The sequence below is a fragment of the Tasmannia lanceolata genome, unplaced genomic scaffold (assembly GCF_043159265.1).
Source record: "Tasmannia lanceolata isolate RefF3 unplaced genomic scaffold, GAP_Taslan_0.1 ptg000002l, whole genome shotgun sequence".
NCBI classification, from domain to species: domain Eukaryota; kingdom Viridiplantae; phylum Streptophyta; class Magnoliopsida; order Canellales; family Winteraceae; genus Tasmannia; species Tasmannia lanceolata.
Genome location: NW_027518679.1, coordinates 44,105,970 through 44,124,305, shown reverse-complemented (window position 1 = coordinate 44,124,305; position 18,336 = coordinate 44,105,970). Strand labels below are relative to the sequence as shown.

Below are 18,336 nucleotides of genomic sequence, written 5' to 3'. Positions count from 1 at the left end.
CATCTAGATGCTACAAATTCAATAAGGCCTTTTTTGATCCACATGTAAAACATTTGTGAAGGAATTTTTTTTCTTGGGAAATTTCTTTCTTTCCATGATTTAGAGGATCAAGAATGATATCAAGGGATTTGTTAGGGACCATCACAGAAGGCATTTCGCGGACCGGCTGTTGGATGAGAGAGCAGACACATGGTCTCACTTTTCAACAGATGTTGGATGAGAGAGCAGACACATGGTCTCACTTTTCAACAGATGTTGGATGAGAGAGCAAACACATGGTCTCACTTTTCAACGGATGTTGTCTTATTCATTTAATTCATCCTATGTGGCTGCTCTCTCATGCAACAGCCGGTCCGCCAAATGCCTTCTGTGATGGTCCCTAACAAATCCCTTGATATTATTATGATTAATTTAGTGGTTTTTATCATAAATTGAAGGTCCCTCCATGTAAAAATTGATTAGGGTCAGTTCAAGTTATCTTTTCTTATATTGGCACTACCATGTTCTATTAATTGCACTAACTCACCATGTATTTTCCTTTTTAATTACCTTGTGAGACCTTTCTGGGAATTGTGATAACCTTTCACAGCTGGTTAAATATCAAAAGACAAGGAGATTTAGTGCAATTAATAAATCATGGTTGTGCCAATATCAGTAGCCGTTTCCTTTCAAAGCTTTTTCAGAAAATTCCTGCAATCGAATGGGCCTAGAAGTCCACTGATCCAACAGTTGAGGCCATTCATTATTATTGGGCCATCCATGGTAGGACCCACCATTTTAATGTTGTCGATCATCCGATCTGCTATCTGAGATGCACTTTACCCTCCTATAGAAGTAAAAAACGCCGGTGATTTATACGATGTAAGTCCGTATTATCCTGTATTTTTTTTTCAAAAGGTACTATACACACCCTACACCATAGGATGATCCAAACCATCTATTTGATAGGCCACAACGTAAATAGGCTGTGCTCCAAAATGTCATTTCCATAGGATGATCCTAGCCCCCATAGGATGATCCTAGCCCTCCTATCCACATAGGAACTGCCTATGGAAACCTCTATATAGGGGGGGGGGGGGGGGGGGGGGGGGCGGGGTGGTGCAAGCGGTATGCACTATTAGAAAAATACTGACCATACAGGCTCACACCATATAAAGGAAATGCATATTATGGAAACCTCTATAGACGGGGCGGGAGATTTTATATGGTGCAAGCACTTATAGTGGGGCCACACTATAAGATGATCCAAACCGTCCATTTGATGGGCCACAACGTAAATAGGTTATTTCCCAAAAATCATTTCCATAGGATGATCCTAGCCTTCCGATCTATAGAGGTTTTCATAATCAGTTCCTCTATAGATCAGAGGATTGGTATCATCTTATGGAAATGATTTTTTGACCATAACCTATTTTCGTTGTGGCCTATCACATGGACGGTTTGGATCATCCTATAGTGGGGTCCATACAGTACTTTTTAAAACATAAGGGACTACAAGGGCCCGCAAGGGGTATGATCATCCTTTGGAAATAATTTTTTGGGCACAACCTATTTATGTTATATAGCCCATCAAATGGACGGTTTGCATCATCCTATAGCTTGGCCCCTACAGTACTCTTAGAAAAAATACGGGACTATAAGGGCCCTCATATTTGTGTTCAAAGACTCAGAATCTGTTGTACGCGGCTGAAGGTTGAGCAATGGCGAGAGCTTCACTCTTTCACTTGCTTCGTGCACAGACGAGGCTTCTTACAATTAGAAACCCTAAAACAGGTTTTTCCTTTTCTTCTTCTTCTTTATAATCGATTTTCTTCTGCTTCGCATTCGCAGTGTTATTATGTTTCGATTAGGGTTTTGGCTGTGGTTTTTATGATAAAAGTGATTTTTTATGTGTTACTAATTTCTTTGGGTCTATGGGATAAGTTAGTTGCCCTTTATTTGATAGGATCTTATCATGCAGGTAGGATAAGAGTTTTTTCTGTTAGTCTTTAGAATTAGCACGAATCTTTGGATAAGGGTTAGTGGTTCTATTTTTTGAATTTTTATAAGATTAGGTCTCTTGGTTGTTAAGTGGGTTTATTTGATATAAATACGTATAATATGCTATTTTTTTTTTAAATCAATGAAGAAATTGTCCTAGAAATTGTGTCTTTGAGCACAAAGGAGGACGGACCCTTACCTCCAGGTGGGTCAAGAGGCTGATCTTCCCTCTAAGAAGATCAATCTCATTGCAAACCGATTTGGGTTCGTAACAATTGGTCAGGAAGCAAATCGGGTGAACAATGGATCATTAGGAGGAGACAATGAGAGAGATCAAAAGGCATCTAGCTTTCACTAAATTCCTGTTGCGATCAAATGGCATCATCATTTGGCCTAAAGCTAGAGGAACCTCCACGCCTGAAGAAGGTGAGTGAAGAGTTCAGCGGGAGTAGCATATGGAAGGAAGGCTTGCTTGCACAGAGAAAAAGAAATGATGAAACAGAAGATGGGGAAAAAAGAAGAGAAAGAAAGCAAATAGAAGAAAAGAAAAAAACACAGAAAAGTAAGGCATCGATTATTTTCATTGTTGTCGACTCCGACAAGGTCGTCGTCAGTAAATTTGTCATTCCTCTCAACTTGTCCAATGCCATCAAGAAGATCATCGCTCACAACCATCCGTGCATCAACATCCCAATCATTCCAAAAAACACAATGAAGGAGCTTTGATGAATAGATCGGTTTGAAAATGGAGCCGTCTCAACCCTCGATGATGATGTAAAGAATGACGAAGAGAAGAATAAGTGGAGAGAGGAGGAAAAAGAAAAAGAATTTAGAAAAAATAAGAAATAAAAATATTGTAAAAATATCATGATAATATCATGATATTTGACGTTAAACATGAAAATATCGCTATATTTTTAAAATACAGGGATTGTTTCGGGATATTGTCTTTTTATCAATATGCCGTGATAAAAACGCGATATTTTGAAAATATCAGAGATACTTGTGGCATAGTGACCCTGGATGGGATACGTTAGTTGCTTGTTATTTGATAGAATCTTACATGAAGTTAGGATAAGAGTTTTGTGTTAGTTTTTAGAATTGACTCTTTGGATAAGGGTTAGTGGTTCTATCGTTTTGAGTCTTATAAGATTAGGTCTCTTGGTTGTTAAGTGGGTTTATTTGATATAAATAACTTGTAAGTTGTAATCTGTCTTTTTTTGGAATCAATGAAGAATTTTTCCCAGAAATTGTGTCTTTGAGCACAAAGGAGGATGGACCCTTCCCTCGAAGTGGGTCAAGAGGCTGATCTTCCCTCTAAGAAGATCAATCTCGTTGCTAACCGATTTGGATTAGGTAACAGCTAAATATTGCGTTAATGAGGTTTTTAACCTCTTCTGGTCAAGTTCAAGCCTTCTCGGAAAGAAATACAGCTTATGTCTGCCCTATATGGCTATTACCATTCAAAAAAAAAAAAAAAAATGTCTGCCCTATATTTGTCTCCCACATCTCCCGATTCCAGTCAGATCCAATTGATTGATCTTTTGCCAAATACTAGGGTTTGCCACATTCAAGTATCAATCAATTGTTGCGGCACTATGCCGACTTTAGGGTGAAGAATGAGGTTTAAATGGATTGTTTTTGTATGGGAAATTAGACCATGGGTTGTATGGTGAAGGGGATTTTTTATTTGCAGCATGAAACTCTGCTACAAAAACTCATATAACGATGAATTGATAGACTGATAGTAATAATGGCATCTCTTAAGTAGATGTTTCCAATGGAAGAGGCCAAATGGAAACAAAAGACTATATTGTCAGCTAAAGAAGGAAGATACATGACTCTTTCTTCAAAACAAAAGAAAGAAAGAAAGAAGGGAGATCATATCTATCTTCTTTGATAACGTGGATGAGAGCCTATTAGGGTTCTTTGCAAAATGTGAATTAGGGGTTTTGATTTAGGGTTTTTATCAGGTTTACATCTTCTACAAATCCAGTTTCTTTCCATTCAAAAAAAAAAAAACACAAAAAAACTAAAAACAGAAAACAAATCCAGTTTCTAGTACAGCCTAGTGTTAGGGTTTGCATTTAGGGTTTTTATCGGGTTTGCATTTTCTATAAATCCAGTTTTTAGTGCAGCCTAGGGTTATGGTTTCTTCTTATCAGATTTTCCCTGTTCAACCGAATCTGATGTCTTCCTGTTTCAGCTCTGAGAAATTCCGATGGCCGGAATTTTGGGAGCTGGCACAAGAAGGGTTCAGATTGTTTTTCCGGTAATGGCGTCAATTTCCTTGCTCATTTTCATTGATTGGTTCTCTCTCTCTCTCTCTCTCTCTCTCTCTCTCTCTCTCTCTCTCTCTCTCTCTCTCTCCCCCCATTTTTTTATCAAGCTATTGTGCCTCCATTAATCCCAGATAAACTGTTTTTGGTGTTTATCTGATTCATGGGAGGCCAACACTAATCAAGGAAGTTTCGCTGATAATGCCTTCTTATTTTTCAGAAGGTGTTTTACTAGTAGCTGGCCTTACATTATATGGTCCATTTCGGATGATGCTTCATTGATGCTTATGTATGTAGCATTGGGATGGGTGATCCTTTATTTTTGGGAATGACAAAGCATTGGGTTGGTAATCTGTATTTTATAGAAAGTGCTCTTTCCGTCCAATGGTTTGCTTATTTTCTTTTTTTATTGGTGCACTTTTGAAGTGGTTTCTTGTCTTTCTTTGTTCTTGTTTTAGGTTATTTAGATTGAGTTTCAAAAAATAGTTTTTTTTTTTTTGATAATTGTGTTTTTTTTGCGGGGATCTTTTTCATCCCTACTGATCAGAAGGTAGTAGTTCTTGGACCTGATGCGAAAATTGAAGTGTGTTGGATATTGGGATTTGATTCTTTTGGTATAGATTTTTATGATATTTGTGGATGTGTTCTCTTTAAGTTCAATGTGTTGGTAGCTTTTAAATTTATTCTGAAGTTGATTTTTAGTTTTACCTTTTTAGTTCTTTTCCATTTTTCTGGAGTCTTACTATTGCAGGGAATACTCGATAGCAGGTTATGATATTTCCTACTGATAAAATACTGTTTTCAATGGATGTTGAGAAAAAACTGACTAAAAAAAACTTGATGGGTTGTAAGTTTATATGAAAGGACTTGGCTTATATTTTTTTAATGATTTTCCATTTTAACTGATTTTCTTCAAGTTTAACGGGTTGCTAGTTTTTAGGGTTTGCTAGGCCATTTTGCGGGAAACCATTTCACGGCTCACTTTTGCTGGAGGGAACAACCACCTCAGATGAATTAAATGAATACGACGAAATCTTCTTAAAAGTGAGTATGTGTGGCCCTTCTCTCCTGCAAAACTTAGATGCAAAATAGCTGTCCGTGAAATTGCCTAGCAAATCCCTAGTTTTTACAGTCTGTTTGGTTGCACAAAAGCCAGGATGGCTTAAGAGTTTTGCTTGGCATTTGGGTGCCACATCAGCAAAAGCCCTTGTTTGGTTGCCAATTTAGTATTGAAATCCCTAGAGACTAACATGGATGTTTCTTGGTTAATCATTGCTTGTCTACTGATGGGTCACCCTTGTCTCCTCCTATAAAATCCAAGCCAAGACCACATAAAGTGTTTTTTTCTTGGATTTCTTGGGAATGATGCTCTCTCTCTATTGGTAATAACACACCCTACCACTACGAGGTTGACAACCAAACACTATTTACCACTATTCTACGAGGTAAGTTCCAGTTAAATCCTATGCTTGCCTCCTCCCTATTGACTACTTACACTACTACTTTACGAGGTAAATACCTGCAACCAAACAGACTTAGTCTTTCAAAACTTGGCCTCAGATGAGAACTTGGTCAAGGTAAAAAGGAGTCGTCCTTGGTGAGTCAATAATTGACTGGGTCAAATATTCATTAACTTGGGCGAGTTAAAGGAATTTTGGTGACTTGGTAGGGAAAAACTCAAGACTTGGACGAAGACTCAGCCAAGGTAAAAGGGAGTCGAGTGTGGAAAATCGACAATTGACTTAGGCAATTTGGTAATAATATCTTCAAATCCTGCCGTATTAGATGAATATAATTCTTCATTTGTGCTCATTACTTTATTACTACTTCTAAGCTTTACTTATCTTCACTTCAATTGGGAGATAAATAGAAAAGAAAAGAACCATTGAACCTCTTAGAGCCATAACTATGTTTTTTATTTGATCGGTTCAGCCCTACCTATCTTCTCCTTTTTTTGTTATCTGTTGAATTTAGGTTATCAGTCAATTTATTCTTTACTAGCATTTATCCGTATTGACACATAGAGCATGTAACCTTATTTCCATAACCTTTGGCTATTTTACTTCATAGAAAATCATAACTCCCACCTAAGTCTCAAGACCTTATCATAACTCAGATATCCTGCCAATGATTCCATTCATACTTATATTTTTATTTATAAAGACCTGGAAAACATGCTCACATTGAAACCATATCAAATTTAAAATTCAATAGAATATTCTTCCCACTTTAGGGCCCATTTAAATATGTTTCTTGCACAATCGTCCTACAAAAGATACATCAAGATTCGTAGCAAGACTAAAGGTGTAGAAAACATTGGGGAGAATATAGGTCTACCACTTTCCTGGGTGAGAGGCACTTTAACCATTTCTTGAAACAACATGAATACCGTGCTTGGGGGCATGTTCAACTTTTTTAGAACTATCATTACTAGGATCCAGTTCAGTTAGTGTAACAACATTGGGACTGATTTTTATATCACTTCTTGATGATGAGGTTGCTTTGGAGGGTTATGCTCATATGGTAATAGCCCTTGCGATAGCGGCATTGAACTTGTGGCACATCCACATTCATTGAAACAACCTTTCCACCTTTAATATTCTTATTAAGTTGTGCAAAGAATGGTAACCCCCACCCCACTAACATGTATAATGTCATCAAGAACACTCAAATATGGTCTCTTCTGCTATCAACTCTGCTAGAGCTTCTCGTGGTTGGTTTGGGACGCTACGACAAAGAGGCTCGAACATTCTCAATCATAGCCTCATCGAGTCATCGATATTCATTAGACAATATTCATTAGACACTGGCGATTGCATTTCTTCAAATCAGAATGGGCAGCTTGCTTTGAGAATGCTGGATCCATCAATGACAATTCAGTCCATTCAAGATTGAGGTTCACAATAACATGATAACAATATTGACTTGAAATCTTGAATAGAATTTCCCATGTTTAGGAATCAAGTTGTATCGATAGCTCATCTTTAATCCATGAGAGCTATCGTACACGAATACTTGTGCAGGCGCAACGTATGGTGTTTGAAATGACACTAGTGATACTCATATTGGATACTTCATGGATACTACTGTTGGTCGGGATAACTGTCTTATTTCGAATATATGCATCTTTCTTCAAATTAACTATTATGGTTTTTGCTTGCTAATGTTGCAATATTTACGGTTATAGTTTTGAGTATGTGTCTTATAATTGTTATTAAGGTTTTAAATCTCGGTTTCGGTTTCGGTCATCAGCGAAACCGAAACGTTTCGGTTTCGGTACGAAATTTCGAACGAAATCTTGGAAATTTCCGGAACGTTTCACCGACATTTCGGGTGAAATTTTGTACTTCACTGAAACGTTGGAAATTTCGGTATTTCGCCGAAATTTCGGAAATTTCACCGAAACGAAACGTTTTTGCCGAAATTCCGAAACGTTTCGGCGAAGTTTGGTACTTTTCCGACTCACTGTGAATTTCGTTTTGTTTTCCACCGAAACCGAAATATTTCGGCCGAAATCTAAAACCATGTCAAGGTTTTAAATCTCGGTTTCGGTTTCGGTCATCAGTGAAACCGAAACGTTTCGGTACGAAATTTCGTACGAAATCTTGTAAAAATTTCACCAAAATGTTGGAAATTTCCAAAACGTTTCACCGAAATTTCAGGTGAAATTTTGTACTTCACTGAAACGTTTCACCGAAATTTTGGAATTTCACCGAAACGAAACGTTTTTGCCGAAATTTCCGAAACGTTTCGGCAAAGTTTGGTACTTTTCCGACTCACAGTGAATTTCGTTTCGTTTTCCACCGAAACCGAAATATTTCTGCTCGTTTCGGCCGAAATTTAAAAACATGATTGTTATTTTAAATTTATTATTAATTCTATCTTTGAAGTTAAATCTAGTTATTTGTATGTCTTGTGTCCTTATCTCAAGCTCATATCCGCATCTGTGTTCGAGATTTTGGAAAAATGTCAAGCAGTGCCTCCTTTCTGGCATCTGTATCCATTTTTGTATCTAGGTATCATAGGTGGAGAGTTATAAACCAAGAGAAAGCTTACTCAACTGCAATAGTGATAGTGTGATACTCATATTGGATACTTAATGGATAATTCTGTTGGTCAGGATAACTGTCTTATTTTGAATATATATGTATCTCTCTTCAAATTAACTATTATGGTTTTTTCTTGCTAATGTTGCAATATTTGCAGTTATAGTTTTGAGTATGTGTCTTATAAATGTCATTTTAAATTTATTATTGATTCTATCTTTGATTTTAACTCTAGTTATTTGTACATGTCTTGTGTCTTATCTCATGCTCGTATCTGCATCTGTGTTCGAGATTTTGGAAAAATGTCGAGTTGTATCTCCCATCTCGTATCTGTATCCATATTCGTATCTATTTATCATAGGTCGGGAATTATCAATCAAAGCTTACCCGTAGGATATATTTCTTTCCCCGTAAAATCCTTGTGAAACAAATACAAATTTATCAATGAAAAATAGATTTTGGGCAATCATTGGTTTTACGCTTGTGGGCTGTAAACAACTTGTGGACATCGAGTACAGAAAAAATTGTGCATAAAATTTTCGGGAGAGAGGGAAGTAGAAGGCGAAGGATGAGAAGGAGAAGAACAGGAAGAAGAAAGTTTAAACGTTGTCAAGGGATCTGAAGCAGAATTCTCTGCTTTAGTGGATTCATCTTTCAAGGAATCGATCATCTTCTGGCAAGATTCTTGTGAGATTCCGGTAGATCTCTACAAGAAAGCGGAATTGAGTTTAGCATCTCACCATATCTAAGAGGTGTCTAGAACATCGTCTCATTATTCCAGTCGAAAGGATGAATGAAGGATAGAAAATAGCGTATGTAAACACAACGATCAAAGGGGGAAAAAATTTACAACTACAAGAACAAAAAAGAGAGATAGCTAAACTAAAATGATTAATGGGATATAAGGATAAAGGGATTGAAAGATAGATGAGTTAGCGTCTAACTAACCTTCCCGAGGCATCTCACCAAGGGTTCCAAGCCGTCTCACCATGGATTCAAGTAGTCTCACCTTGAAGTTGTGGGAGTTCCTCATGATTTGCGCAAAATCAAATGAACCGAACTTTTATTCAATATTCTCTTCCTCAAGTTGATGGCGCTAGGCCTTCTTCAATATAAGGACTTTTCCCACAACTTCTAGAGACGTCTAAGCAACGGAAAACCCTACATGTGGGCTCTCTGTTACTTAAACAATTAAAATCCTATTTCTAGAAAGTTCTCATTTAAAACCACATGGAAATAAGAACTAGTAACAACGTACTAACATGCGGGTAAATGGTGAAACCCCAACTAAAGAAACTACTAACACTCCCATTTACATCAAAAATAAAACCCTACATGAAAACAATATGCCTACAAGAATAAGAAAGCACTAAAACACTTCTAACGGGCCCCACTAGTATGGATTCAAGTAGCCACATGTGTGGGAGTTCCCCATGATTTGCGCAAAATCAAATAAACCAAACTTTTATTCAATATTCTCTTCCTAAAATTGATGGCCCTAGGCCTTCGATATAAAGACTTTTCCCACAACTTCTAGAGACTTCTAAGCAACATGAAACCCTACATGTGCGCTCTCTATTACTTTTTTTTTGAATGGTAAAGAATATCATTAAAGGAAAACAGAGACGAAGAAGATTCATGGCAATACAAATCTAAACAGAGAACATGATAAAGAATACAACAAAGAAATGACTAGGGAGGGAGGAAATCAAAGAGCTTGGCACTCTCTTTCGTGACCGCCTTTCTAGCTAGCCTGTCTGCCTCACCATATGTTGATTGCCTCACATGGCAAAAAAATATGGATGCTCCGTCAATTCTATCCTGTATTTGAGCCTCTTAGCCATCTAATGACATTGATGGAATTTCCTTCCACTACCATCTTGTTGAGGTCCATGTTCTAAAGAAGCATTATTCCATAGTAAACTGCTCTTACTTCTTCCTCGCTTGCATCTGCCACCCCAATTGGTCCTCTAAAAGCCCAAATCACCTCCCCTCAAGGTGGCAAATGGACCGTGCCGGCACGGCACGATACTTCTCGGCCCAACGTGGCCCGTGGGCCAGGTACGGCACGTCACGATTTGGCCACAGGCCGTGCCGGCACGAATAAGATTGAGGTTAAGCACGGCACAGCCCGCGGGCCACGGGTCGTGTCGTGCCGGGCCGGGCCAGGACAACAATCATAGAGGCTCACTTTTTAACTGATTTTGCCGGGCCGGACCGGGCCGTTTGTTGTGCCGTGCCGTGCCGTTTCGTGCCGCATGCCTAAACCCACAGCCCGGCACGACCCACGTCACTGTAGCAATTCATGTCGTGCCGGCACTGCCCATGTTGCGTCGTGCTGGCCTCCTGCCGAGCCGTAGGCCGGCACGGCCCAATTGCCACCTTGAACCTCCGCCCCTTCATTCCTAAGGAGACCTCCAATACCGGAGGGGCCAGGGTTCCCCATACTTGATCCATCGAAATTCAACTTTAGGATACCTTGAGAGGGAGGCGACCATGCTTGATGAATTTAGGTCTTATACTAGTTTCTCCACTTATTTCTCTCCTCCCATGCCATAAATCAAACGCTAATACAAATCTAAAGTCTAGAAAAGTTTTCACTCAAGAAATGGTTAAAAAAAGGGCGGCCCAATGCACGAGGCTCCTGCCATTGCGGGGTCTGGGGAGGGCTAGAAATGGTTAAAGCAATCACTCTATTAAAGATGAACCGAGCACCCTTTGAGTATCCTTGAATGTCTTAGCATTTCTTTCTTTCCAAAGCACCCACATCGTAGCTAGGAAAGAGACATGCTACACCCACGGGCTCTCTGTTACTTAAACAAATAAAATCCTAGTTCTAGAAGGTTCTCATTTAAAACCACACGGAAATAAAAACTAGTAACATACTAACATGCAGGTAAATGATGAAACCCCAACTAAAGAAACTTCTTATACTCACATCAAAAATTAAAAAAAATCCTATATGATAACAATATCCCTACAAGAATAAGAGAGCCCTAAAACACTTTTAATGGGTCTCACTACCATATTTAGCCCCCTTCTATTTTTTGTGAAGGCTGTTCTCCGTCATTCTCTTCCGCTTGAGACGACTCAAATCCGTCGAGTGGAGGATCTGATCCATCATCATCGACACCTTGAGATCTCCGAGCAGTTCACCCCATTGATCAATAATGAACCTTTCCATAGTAATCTTGCTGTCTTGCATTGCCATCCTAGATCCTAACCAAAGCGCGCGATTAAATCCCATTTAGAAGAGTGTGTCACCGGTCTACAATTATTCTTGTTGAAGTTTTATAACCATACTTGAAAAGTTCTATACTTTAGAGAGAGAGAGAGAGAGAGAGAGAGAGAGAGAGAGAGAGAGAGAGAGAAACTTTTATAGCCAAAACAGGAGTAATTTTTTCATTTTCTTGAACAAACGGCATCCTTCCCATAGAAATCCTATTGTAGCATGTTGACATCTTGAACTCAGGCTTTGCTCTGATACCAAACTAATGTAGGACAGCTAGGGGAAGGAAGAGAAACTCAAGAAAACTATAGAAAAGCAGGGATTTTTTAGGTGTTACAAAATTTACGAAAAGTTGCAGATTTAAGGTTTTTTAATGACAAGATAACACAAATTGCTGAAAATCTGTCACGGGATTTTTAAAAATAAAAGGAAACAACCCTATATGATAATTCTCAGAGAAACAAGAAAATAAATAAAAGGGAATAGAGTGTAGCATCTCACCATGTCTAAAAGGTATCTAGAACAGCGCCTCACTATTCCAGATGAAAGGAGGAATGGAGGGTAGAAAACAATGGGTTGAAACACAAAATTGACAAAAGTGACAACATATTAAAGAGTGATGTTATTTGGGTCTATTCGGGATCAATTGACAGAACAGATTCTAATGAGGTGACGGTCCATTCGCTTCTCTTTGGAAGTCGTCTTCTTGATTTTCCTCAGTTGGACCACCTTATTGTTGAAGGAGATTCCCTCAACACTGTTAAATGGGTGTGGGACCGTGCCTATTATCCTTGGGCAGGTTCACGGATGTTGTTGAAGAAAGTCTTCTTTAAATTTGATGTCCATGACATTGAAATTCGGCACGTATGAGTGTATGACGCTCTGCCAGTAGTCCCTCTCGGTTTGGAGTTGATGGAGATGAGATTTTAACATTTGACACTCCTTCCTTGAGGAGCTTTGTTTTGTATATTTTTTTTTTCTGTTATTCATTGTTGTGGTGCTTTGCTCTTGTTTGTGTTTTTATTCGGATCATTCTCAGTCTTGCTTTTTTCTTTTCTTATTAATCTACATCATTAAAAAAATATATGTACAACTGCGAAATCAGAGACGATAGATAGCTAAACTTTATTTTAAAAAACGATTGATAACTGAGCCAGAAAGATTAATGGGATATATTGGATTGACAAATAGATGGGTTTTTATCTCACCAAACTTCCTAAGGCATCTTACCATGGGTTCCAAGGGAGTTCCTCATGATTTGCACAAGAGCAAAGATACTAAACTTTTAATCAATATTTCCTTCCTCAAGTCCATGGTCCTAGGCCTTACAATTTATATTCTTCCCACAACTTCTTGAGACTTCTCAATCACATAAAATATTAACATGTGGGCCCTATGTGACTAACAATAAAACCCTATTTCTAAAAGGATCTCAGTTAAAGCTCTACCAACAAAATACTAACATGTGGGTGGATGATGACACATAAATAGTGATACAAATAGTGAAACCCCATCTAAAACAAACTACTAACCCTTCTGATTACATTAAAAATAACAACCCCAATATGAAAATTATATACCTATGCAGATAAGAATAATCCTAAGACACTTTAAATGGGCCCACTATCACATTTAGCACCTTTCTATTTTTTGTGAAGGCTGTTCCTATCACAACATTATGTGCAAAATTTTCTACTTAAACTGTAATTTAGTCTAAGTTCAGATCTTCACCAACAAGCCCGACATTCTGCAGCTGTAATCGTGGATCTATGGCTCGAGTGTCTCTCTCTCGCCCGATTTCCATGAAATTCGGTTGAAAATATTTAAGTCCGTCTGCTTACATATTTCATATTTTTTCACTTTGATATATGTGAAATCTCAAGTCCAGAATCAGTGTGACTTATATGTAATCTCGGTCATGGTTTTAAATTTCGACCGAAATCCGAAATTTCAGATTTCGGTGGGGACCGGAGATTTCGGTGGGGACCGGAAATTTCGGTCCTAAATTTCGAAAAAATGCCATTTTTTTTTTTAACTGTTACAAAATTTCATCCGAAATTTTGGATTTCGGTGGGGTCCGAAACCGAAATTTAAAACCTTGATCTCGGTCCAGGAGAAGAGGATATCATATTGTGTGCAAATTGAGTCACTATGCCTTGTGATTTTCTCTAAAGAGGAACCAGATATGAATCTGCCAGGAGAATCTTCATATTCACTGGGAACTCTTTCATTAACTTTGCCTGTAAAATTAAATTGATTTTCTTTGAGTGTATAGTTTTTGTTCAGCAAATTCTCGTAAGTATTCCTTGTGATAATTTTAGTTGTACCCGGCATGCAAATACTTACCATTTTTTTTTCCTTTTCTCATTCTGCAAGTTCAGCATGAATCTTGAGAAAATTTGTGGCAGCTATATTGCACAGGCCAGCTAATTATGGTATACTTGGAATTTTTTTCTTCCTTCTCCCCCTCAGGTCTTCATCCTTGTAGGTTAGCCAGAACATGGGAACACTTTTCAACCGTTGAACTCCCAAATAATTATGCGAAATATGACTCCATGAACCAGGGTACTCAGATAAGATGGGCTTCTCATGCTGCACGAGGAAGAAGCTCAGAAAATGACAGCAAAATCAGCATCGGACCGTGTAGGACCGAAGAAAAAAATGATGATGATGGCAAAGACACTGGTGTCGTCTATTATGGGCCAATCTCTTCAACCATCAAGAAAGTAAAGCTACTCTCCCTCTCCACCTGCTGCTTATCAGTATCTCTAGGTCCCATCATAACATTCATGACGGGGCCCGACATGAACGTGATTCTTAAAGGCGCCGTTGCTTCTTCTGTCATATTCCTCAGTGCTTCTACCACTGCGGCTCTTCACTGGTTTGTTAGCCCCTATGTTCATAAGCTCAAATGGCAGCCTGGTTCGGATACTTTTGATGTTGAGATGCTGTCATGGTTGGCTACTTACATTCCAAAGACAATCAAGTTTTCTGACATTAGGGTGCCGAAGACCAACAGGCCTTTTGTTACGTTTAAGGCGAATGACAACTTTTATTTTATTGATTCAGAGCACTGTCATAACAAAGCTCTCTTGGCAAGGCTCACCCCCAAGGAACCAACTCATCAGTCTGCTTTGAAGAATGTATGATTTATCAGGAAGGGAACCAAGAAGTTATAATTGGCATCATTGTGATGCCCATCGTTCTTCTGCGGCCAAATCATGTGAGTTGTGGGGATGTGGAAGTTACTCAAATCCTGTTCGCAGCTTGAGAACTTTTAGTGAAGATAAACGCATCAAATTTTGGTCTTCTTTTTCCGGCTCAAACTATTGAAACATTGCTCTTTGTTTAAATAAGAGAATTACTTTAACTCTCCATGTATGGTTCCTTTTGATGATTAGAGGTATGTATATCAGGGATTTGTTTGTGTTCTTATCTATGCCTGTATGCTTCATGTTGCTTTTTATATCCAGGATTATCCAGGAAAAACTTCTTTAATGGCAAAACAGAAAAAAAATTGACTTCGAAATTTATTTTCAACCCATGAAAGTTGCACCTGTGTACTGATCATTCATGTATGTCATGGTTGTTGTGAAATAATGGCAAGTGGGGGTGTCAGTGGACCTAGACGGTCCGTTGGATTCGAATATTAATGAACAGGATTTGGGCACAACTGGATCCGACCATATCCTAAGGTCAGAAATTATTTCGGATCACGACCCAGATGTAGCTACAAAATCCGATGGAACATTCTAGGTCTGAGTAGAGGGTGCATATGTGCGAAAGTACCCTTCATATATTTTCATTCATTTGTCTATTTTGGGGAAGTGGTTGTGGAGGTGTTATGGGGAGGAGAAGAAAGCATTGTGGCATGTGATCGGTGACAAATATGGAAGAGGATGGGGGGACTGGGAATACAAGGACCCTACCGTAGGAAAAGGCTCGGGTGTATGGAAGTTGATTTGCGGCTCGTGACCTTTCTTCGAGCCTTGGGCGAGACTGCAAGTGGGAGGAGGAGGGCAAAGGGTTCGGTTTTGGCTTGTGCTATGGATAGGAGAGAGACGTCTTTGCAACTCTTATCCAGACTTATTTCTGCTTGCGCGGGATAGGCAGGCGTGAGTAGCAGATTATATGGAGAGGAAACCAAGGGGGAGTAGATAACAAGCCTAACCCACCTCCTCTCTATCCTTCAATTGCATTATTGCTCACCAGTTAGCTCCAATCAGAGAGTATGGTCTCTGGATATAGCGGGCTCTTTCTTGTTACGATCTTTCTTCCATTGTTTGATTAGTGGTGATGGGACAAACAAAGTTTTCATGCATATGGGGACCTAAAGCACCTCCTAGGGTGGCTGCCTTTGCATGGACAGTTACAAACAGAAGAATCAACAAAGGCAACAGACTCAAGATGTGGCACATCTCGTTGGCGACTCGTTGCATTCTTTGTAAGGCTGCTAAGGAATCCATCAATCATCTCTTCCTGCATTGCCCGTTCACCTATAAGGTATGGAAGGAGATTATGAGGAGCTTCGGCTATGCATGGGTATTTCATCGATCCATCAAGAAAACAATTTTACATTGGAGCAGTGGCCCTTTTAGAAAGTTCAGCTGCCTATTATGGAGTCTCGTCCCCTATGTTGTTACATGGCGTATGTGGCAAGTTAGGCCGCCTCTTATGGAGTCTCGTCCCCTGTGTTGTTACTTGGAATATATTGCAGGAAAGAAATTGCACAATATGAGAAAGATTAGTGATGGATATCGACGTGGATTTGGTGGTGTGAGCAAAATCAGTGCATGAGCTAGGCCCATACTCAACCGCGGTTATCATTCGGCGCTGGTGATCGATCATTTGGGAGAGAGAGATTAAAAATCACCCTGCTCCCAAATGGTCTCCACCCCATGTGATGGAGGGGGCGACAAGTTGTTATCTGGCGTCGTTACAGACAATGTACTGCTTGACCCTATTCCCTCTCCCTGTGTACCCTTCTGTCTGCTGCCCTGAATTCATGATTATGATTTCCATCTCATGTTTTTCCACCCCCTCACCAGGCTTATCCGCCTCCCCGTTAGCTGAACTAAGCATTAACTATGGCGTTTGATGAGTCACCTTCCACTACCAATGGATTGGACAAATTCGTCTTGAACCACTTTAGACCCCACAACAGGACCTTTGCCTCCGCCTCATTTTAGTCACATTTGAATAAGACATCAACATCCTACAGCCTGAATCGCGAATTAGCCCACCTATCCGCGGCGGCCCAAGTTTTCCTCTTGTGCTTCCCTCAAAGTTAAGTTTCAGCCAACCTATAGGAGAAATTAGCCCCCGTCGGATATTTAAAGCTAAATTTTGATGGCAGTATAAAAGGAAAACCTGGACCGGCAGGACTATGTGGGCTCATTCGTGACTCAAATGGCACGACGTGGATGTCTTTCTATTGGCATTTGTGAATAAAGAGGCGGAGGCTAGAGCATTGTTATAGGTTAAAGTGGTTCATGACGAAGCTTTCATATCTGTTCGTTCGTAGTAGAGGGAGACTCATTATAAGGCTCCAATCCTTTCGACCTATAAATGGACGTAAAATTTGTTTTGTGTTCATTTTTACAACATAAAATAAATTTTAGAATCCAAGTTTTTTAGTTTGAAAACAGTGTAAAAGAGGGTTTATGATCAAGCTGCTGCTGTATGCTGTCCTAACAGCGTTTCTTGGATTTTAAGTGAGAAAATCAGGCTTTAAAAATCAAAATCTCTCCTGCATGTGAGATTTTTAAAACTTGAAAATATGGGAAAATCTGCTACTCTCTTGCTGAGAGAAAGAATGGCGAGAAGAAAAAAAGGAGTCAAAAACGACAGCTAGCCCGCTTCTTCTCTTGTCTCTTAGACACGATTTTGAAGAAACCCCGGATTTTAACAAGGATAGGTAGTACCTTGCTTGTAAGGAAGCCAGCGCCTGCTCCCGATACATTAAAGATGTACTTACCTTCCGAATTTCAATACAAGTTACCTTGCTCTTGCTCCAAAAAAAAAAAAAAAAAAACCTTCCGAATATCAATAAAAGTTACCTTGCTAAAAAGAAATCAAAATAACAATCGTAAGGTTCAGTTCATTTTGGATTTTGCGAATTGGTTTTGTGTCCAAAACTGATAGTTGTACTGAGATTTTTAAACACATATTTAGTCAAATAATCAGTTTTTTTATCACAGCAAGTATGCAAAAAGAACCAGAAAAGGGGAGATGTAGTTCACAATCTTCGGAGAAATAACTGAATTGGATTCTCTCATTTGTTCAGAAACATACACAATCTCAAGAACCCCAACAATTAAGAAAGAAGGAAAACAAACATCTTCATGACAAGAATTCAACCCCAATAAATAACACAAACATCTCACCCCAAATCAATTCAATTACACGTAAGATAAAGCTTTACAAAAAGAAAAGGATCGCTCCTTTTTTCCTTAGAACTCTTGTATGTCTGCTCATGTACTCTTGTATGTCTGCTCCTTGGATTGGCTACCTGCTCCCTCCATTGCTAACATTGTGCAGAGAATGGACAAAGAAGTAATTCAAGAATGGGAAAAAAAAAGTCTTCATCGGTCACATCTCCAAAGATCAAAAGAAACCCATATGAAAAGAGAGTTCATAAGATAGAAAGAGTCATTGTAACAGACCCATCTGTAGAAACATGTTTTGTTTTCATTTGTTTTCTGAAAGCATGATTTGTTTATGAAAAAACTGTCTTCATTGTTCAACATTCCATAGGACCAAAGAGCAGAAATTCCAACAAACATTCAAAGAGAAACCCATC

The 18,336-nt window shown here is 39.0% G+C and overlaps 1 protein-coding gene and 1 non-coding gene across 2 annotated transcripts; both read left to right on the top strand.

Moving 5' to 3' along the window:
* The first annotated feature begins 1,607 nt into the window (after positions 1-1,607).
* Positions 1,608-14,967, top strand: LOC143874413 (uncharacterized). Its single transcript, XM_077376889.1, has 2 exons — positions 1,608-1,773; positions 14,007-14,967. Exons 1-2 carry the CDS (start codon positions 1,701-1,703, stop codon positions 14,681-14,683), a joined length of 750 nt encoding a protein of 249 aa, XP_077233004.1. The 5' UTR covers positions 1,608-1,700; the 3' UTR covers positions 14,684-14,967.
* On the top strand, positions 4,387-4,511 carry LOC143845817 (small nucleolar RNA snoR83). Its single transcript, XR_013234538.1, has one exon. It is a non-coding gene; the product is annotated as a small nucleolar RNA snoR83 (small nucleolar RNA).
* Positions 14,968-18,336: the final 3,369 nt, after the last annotated feature.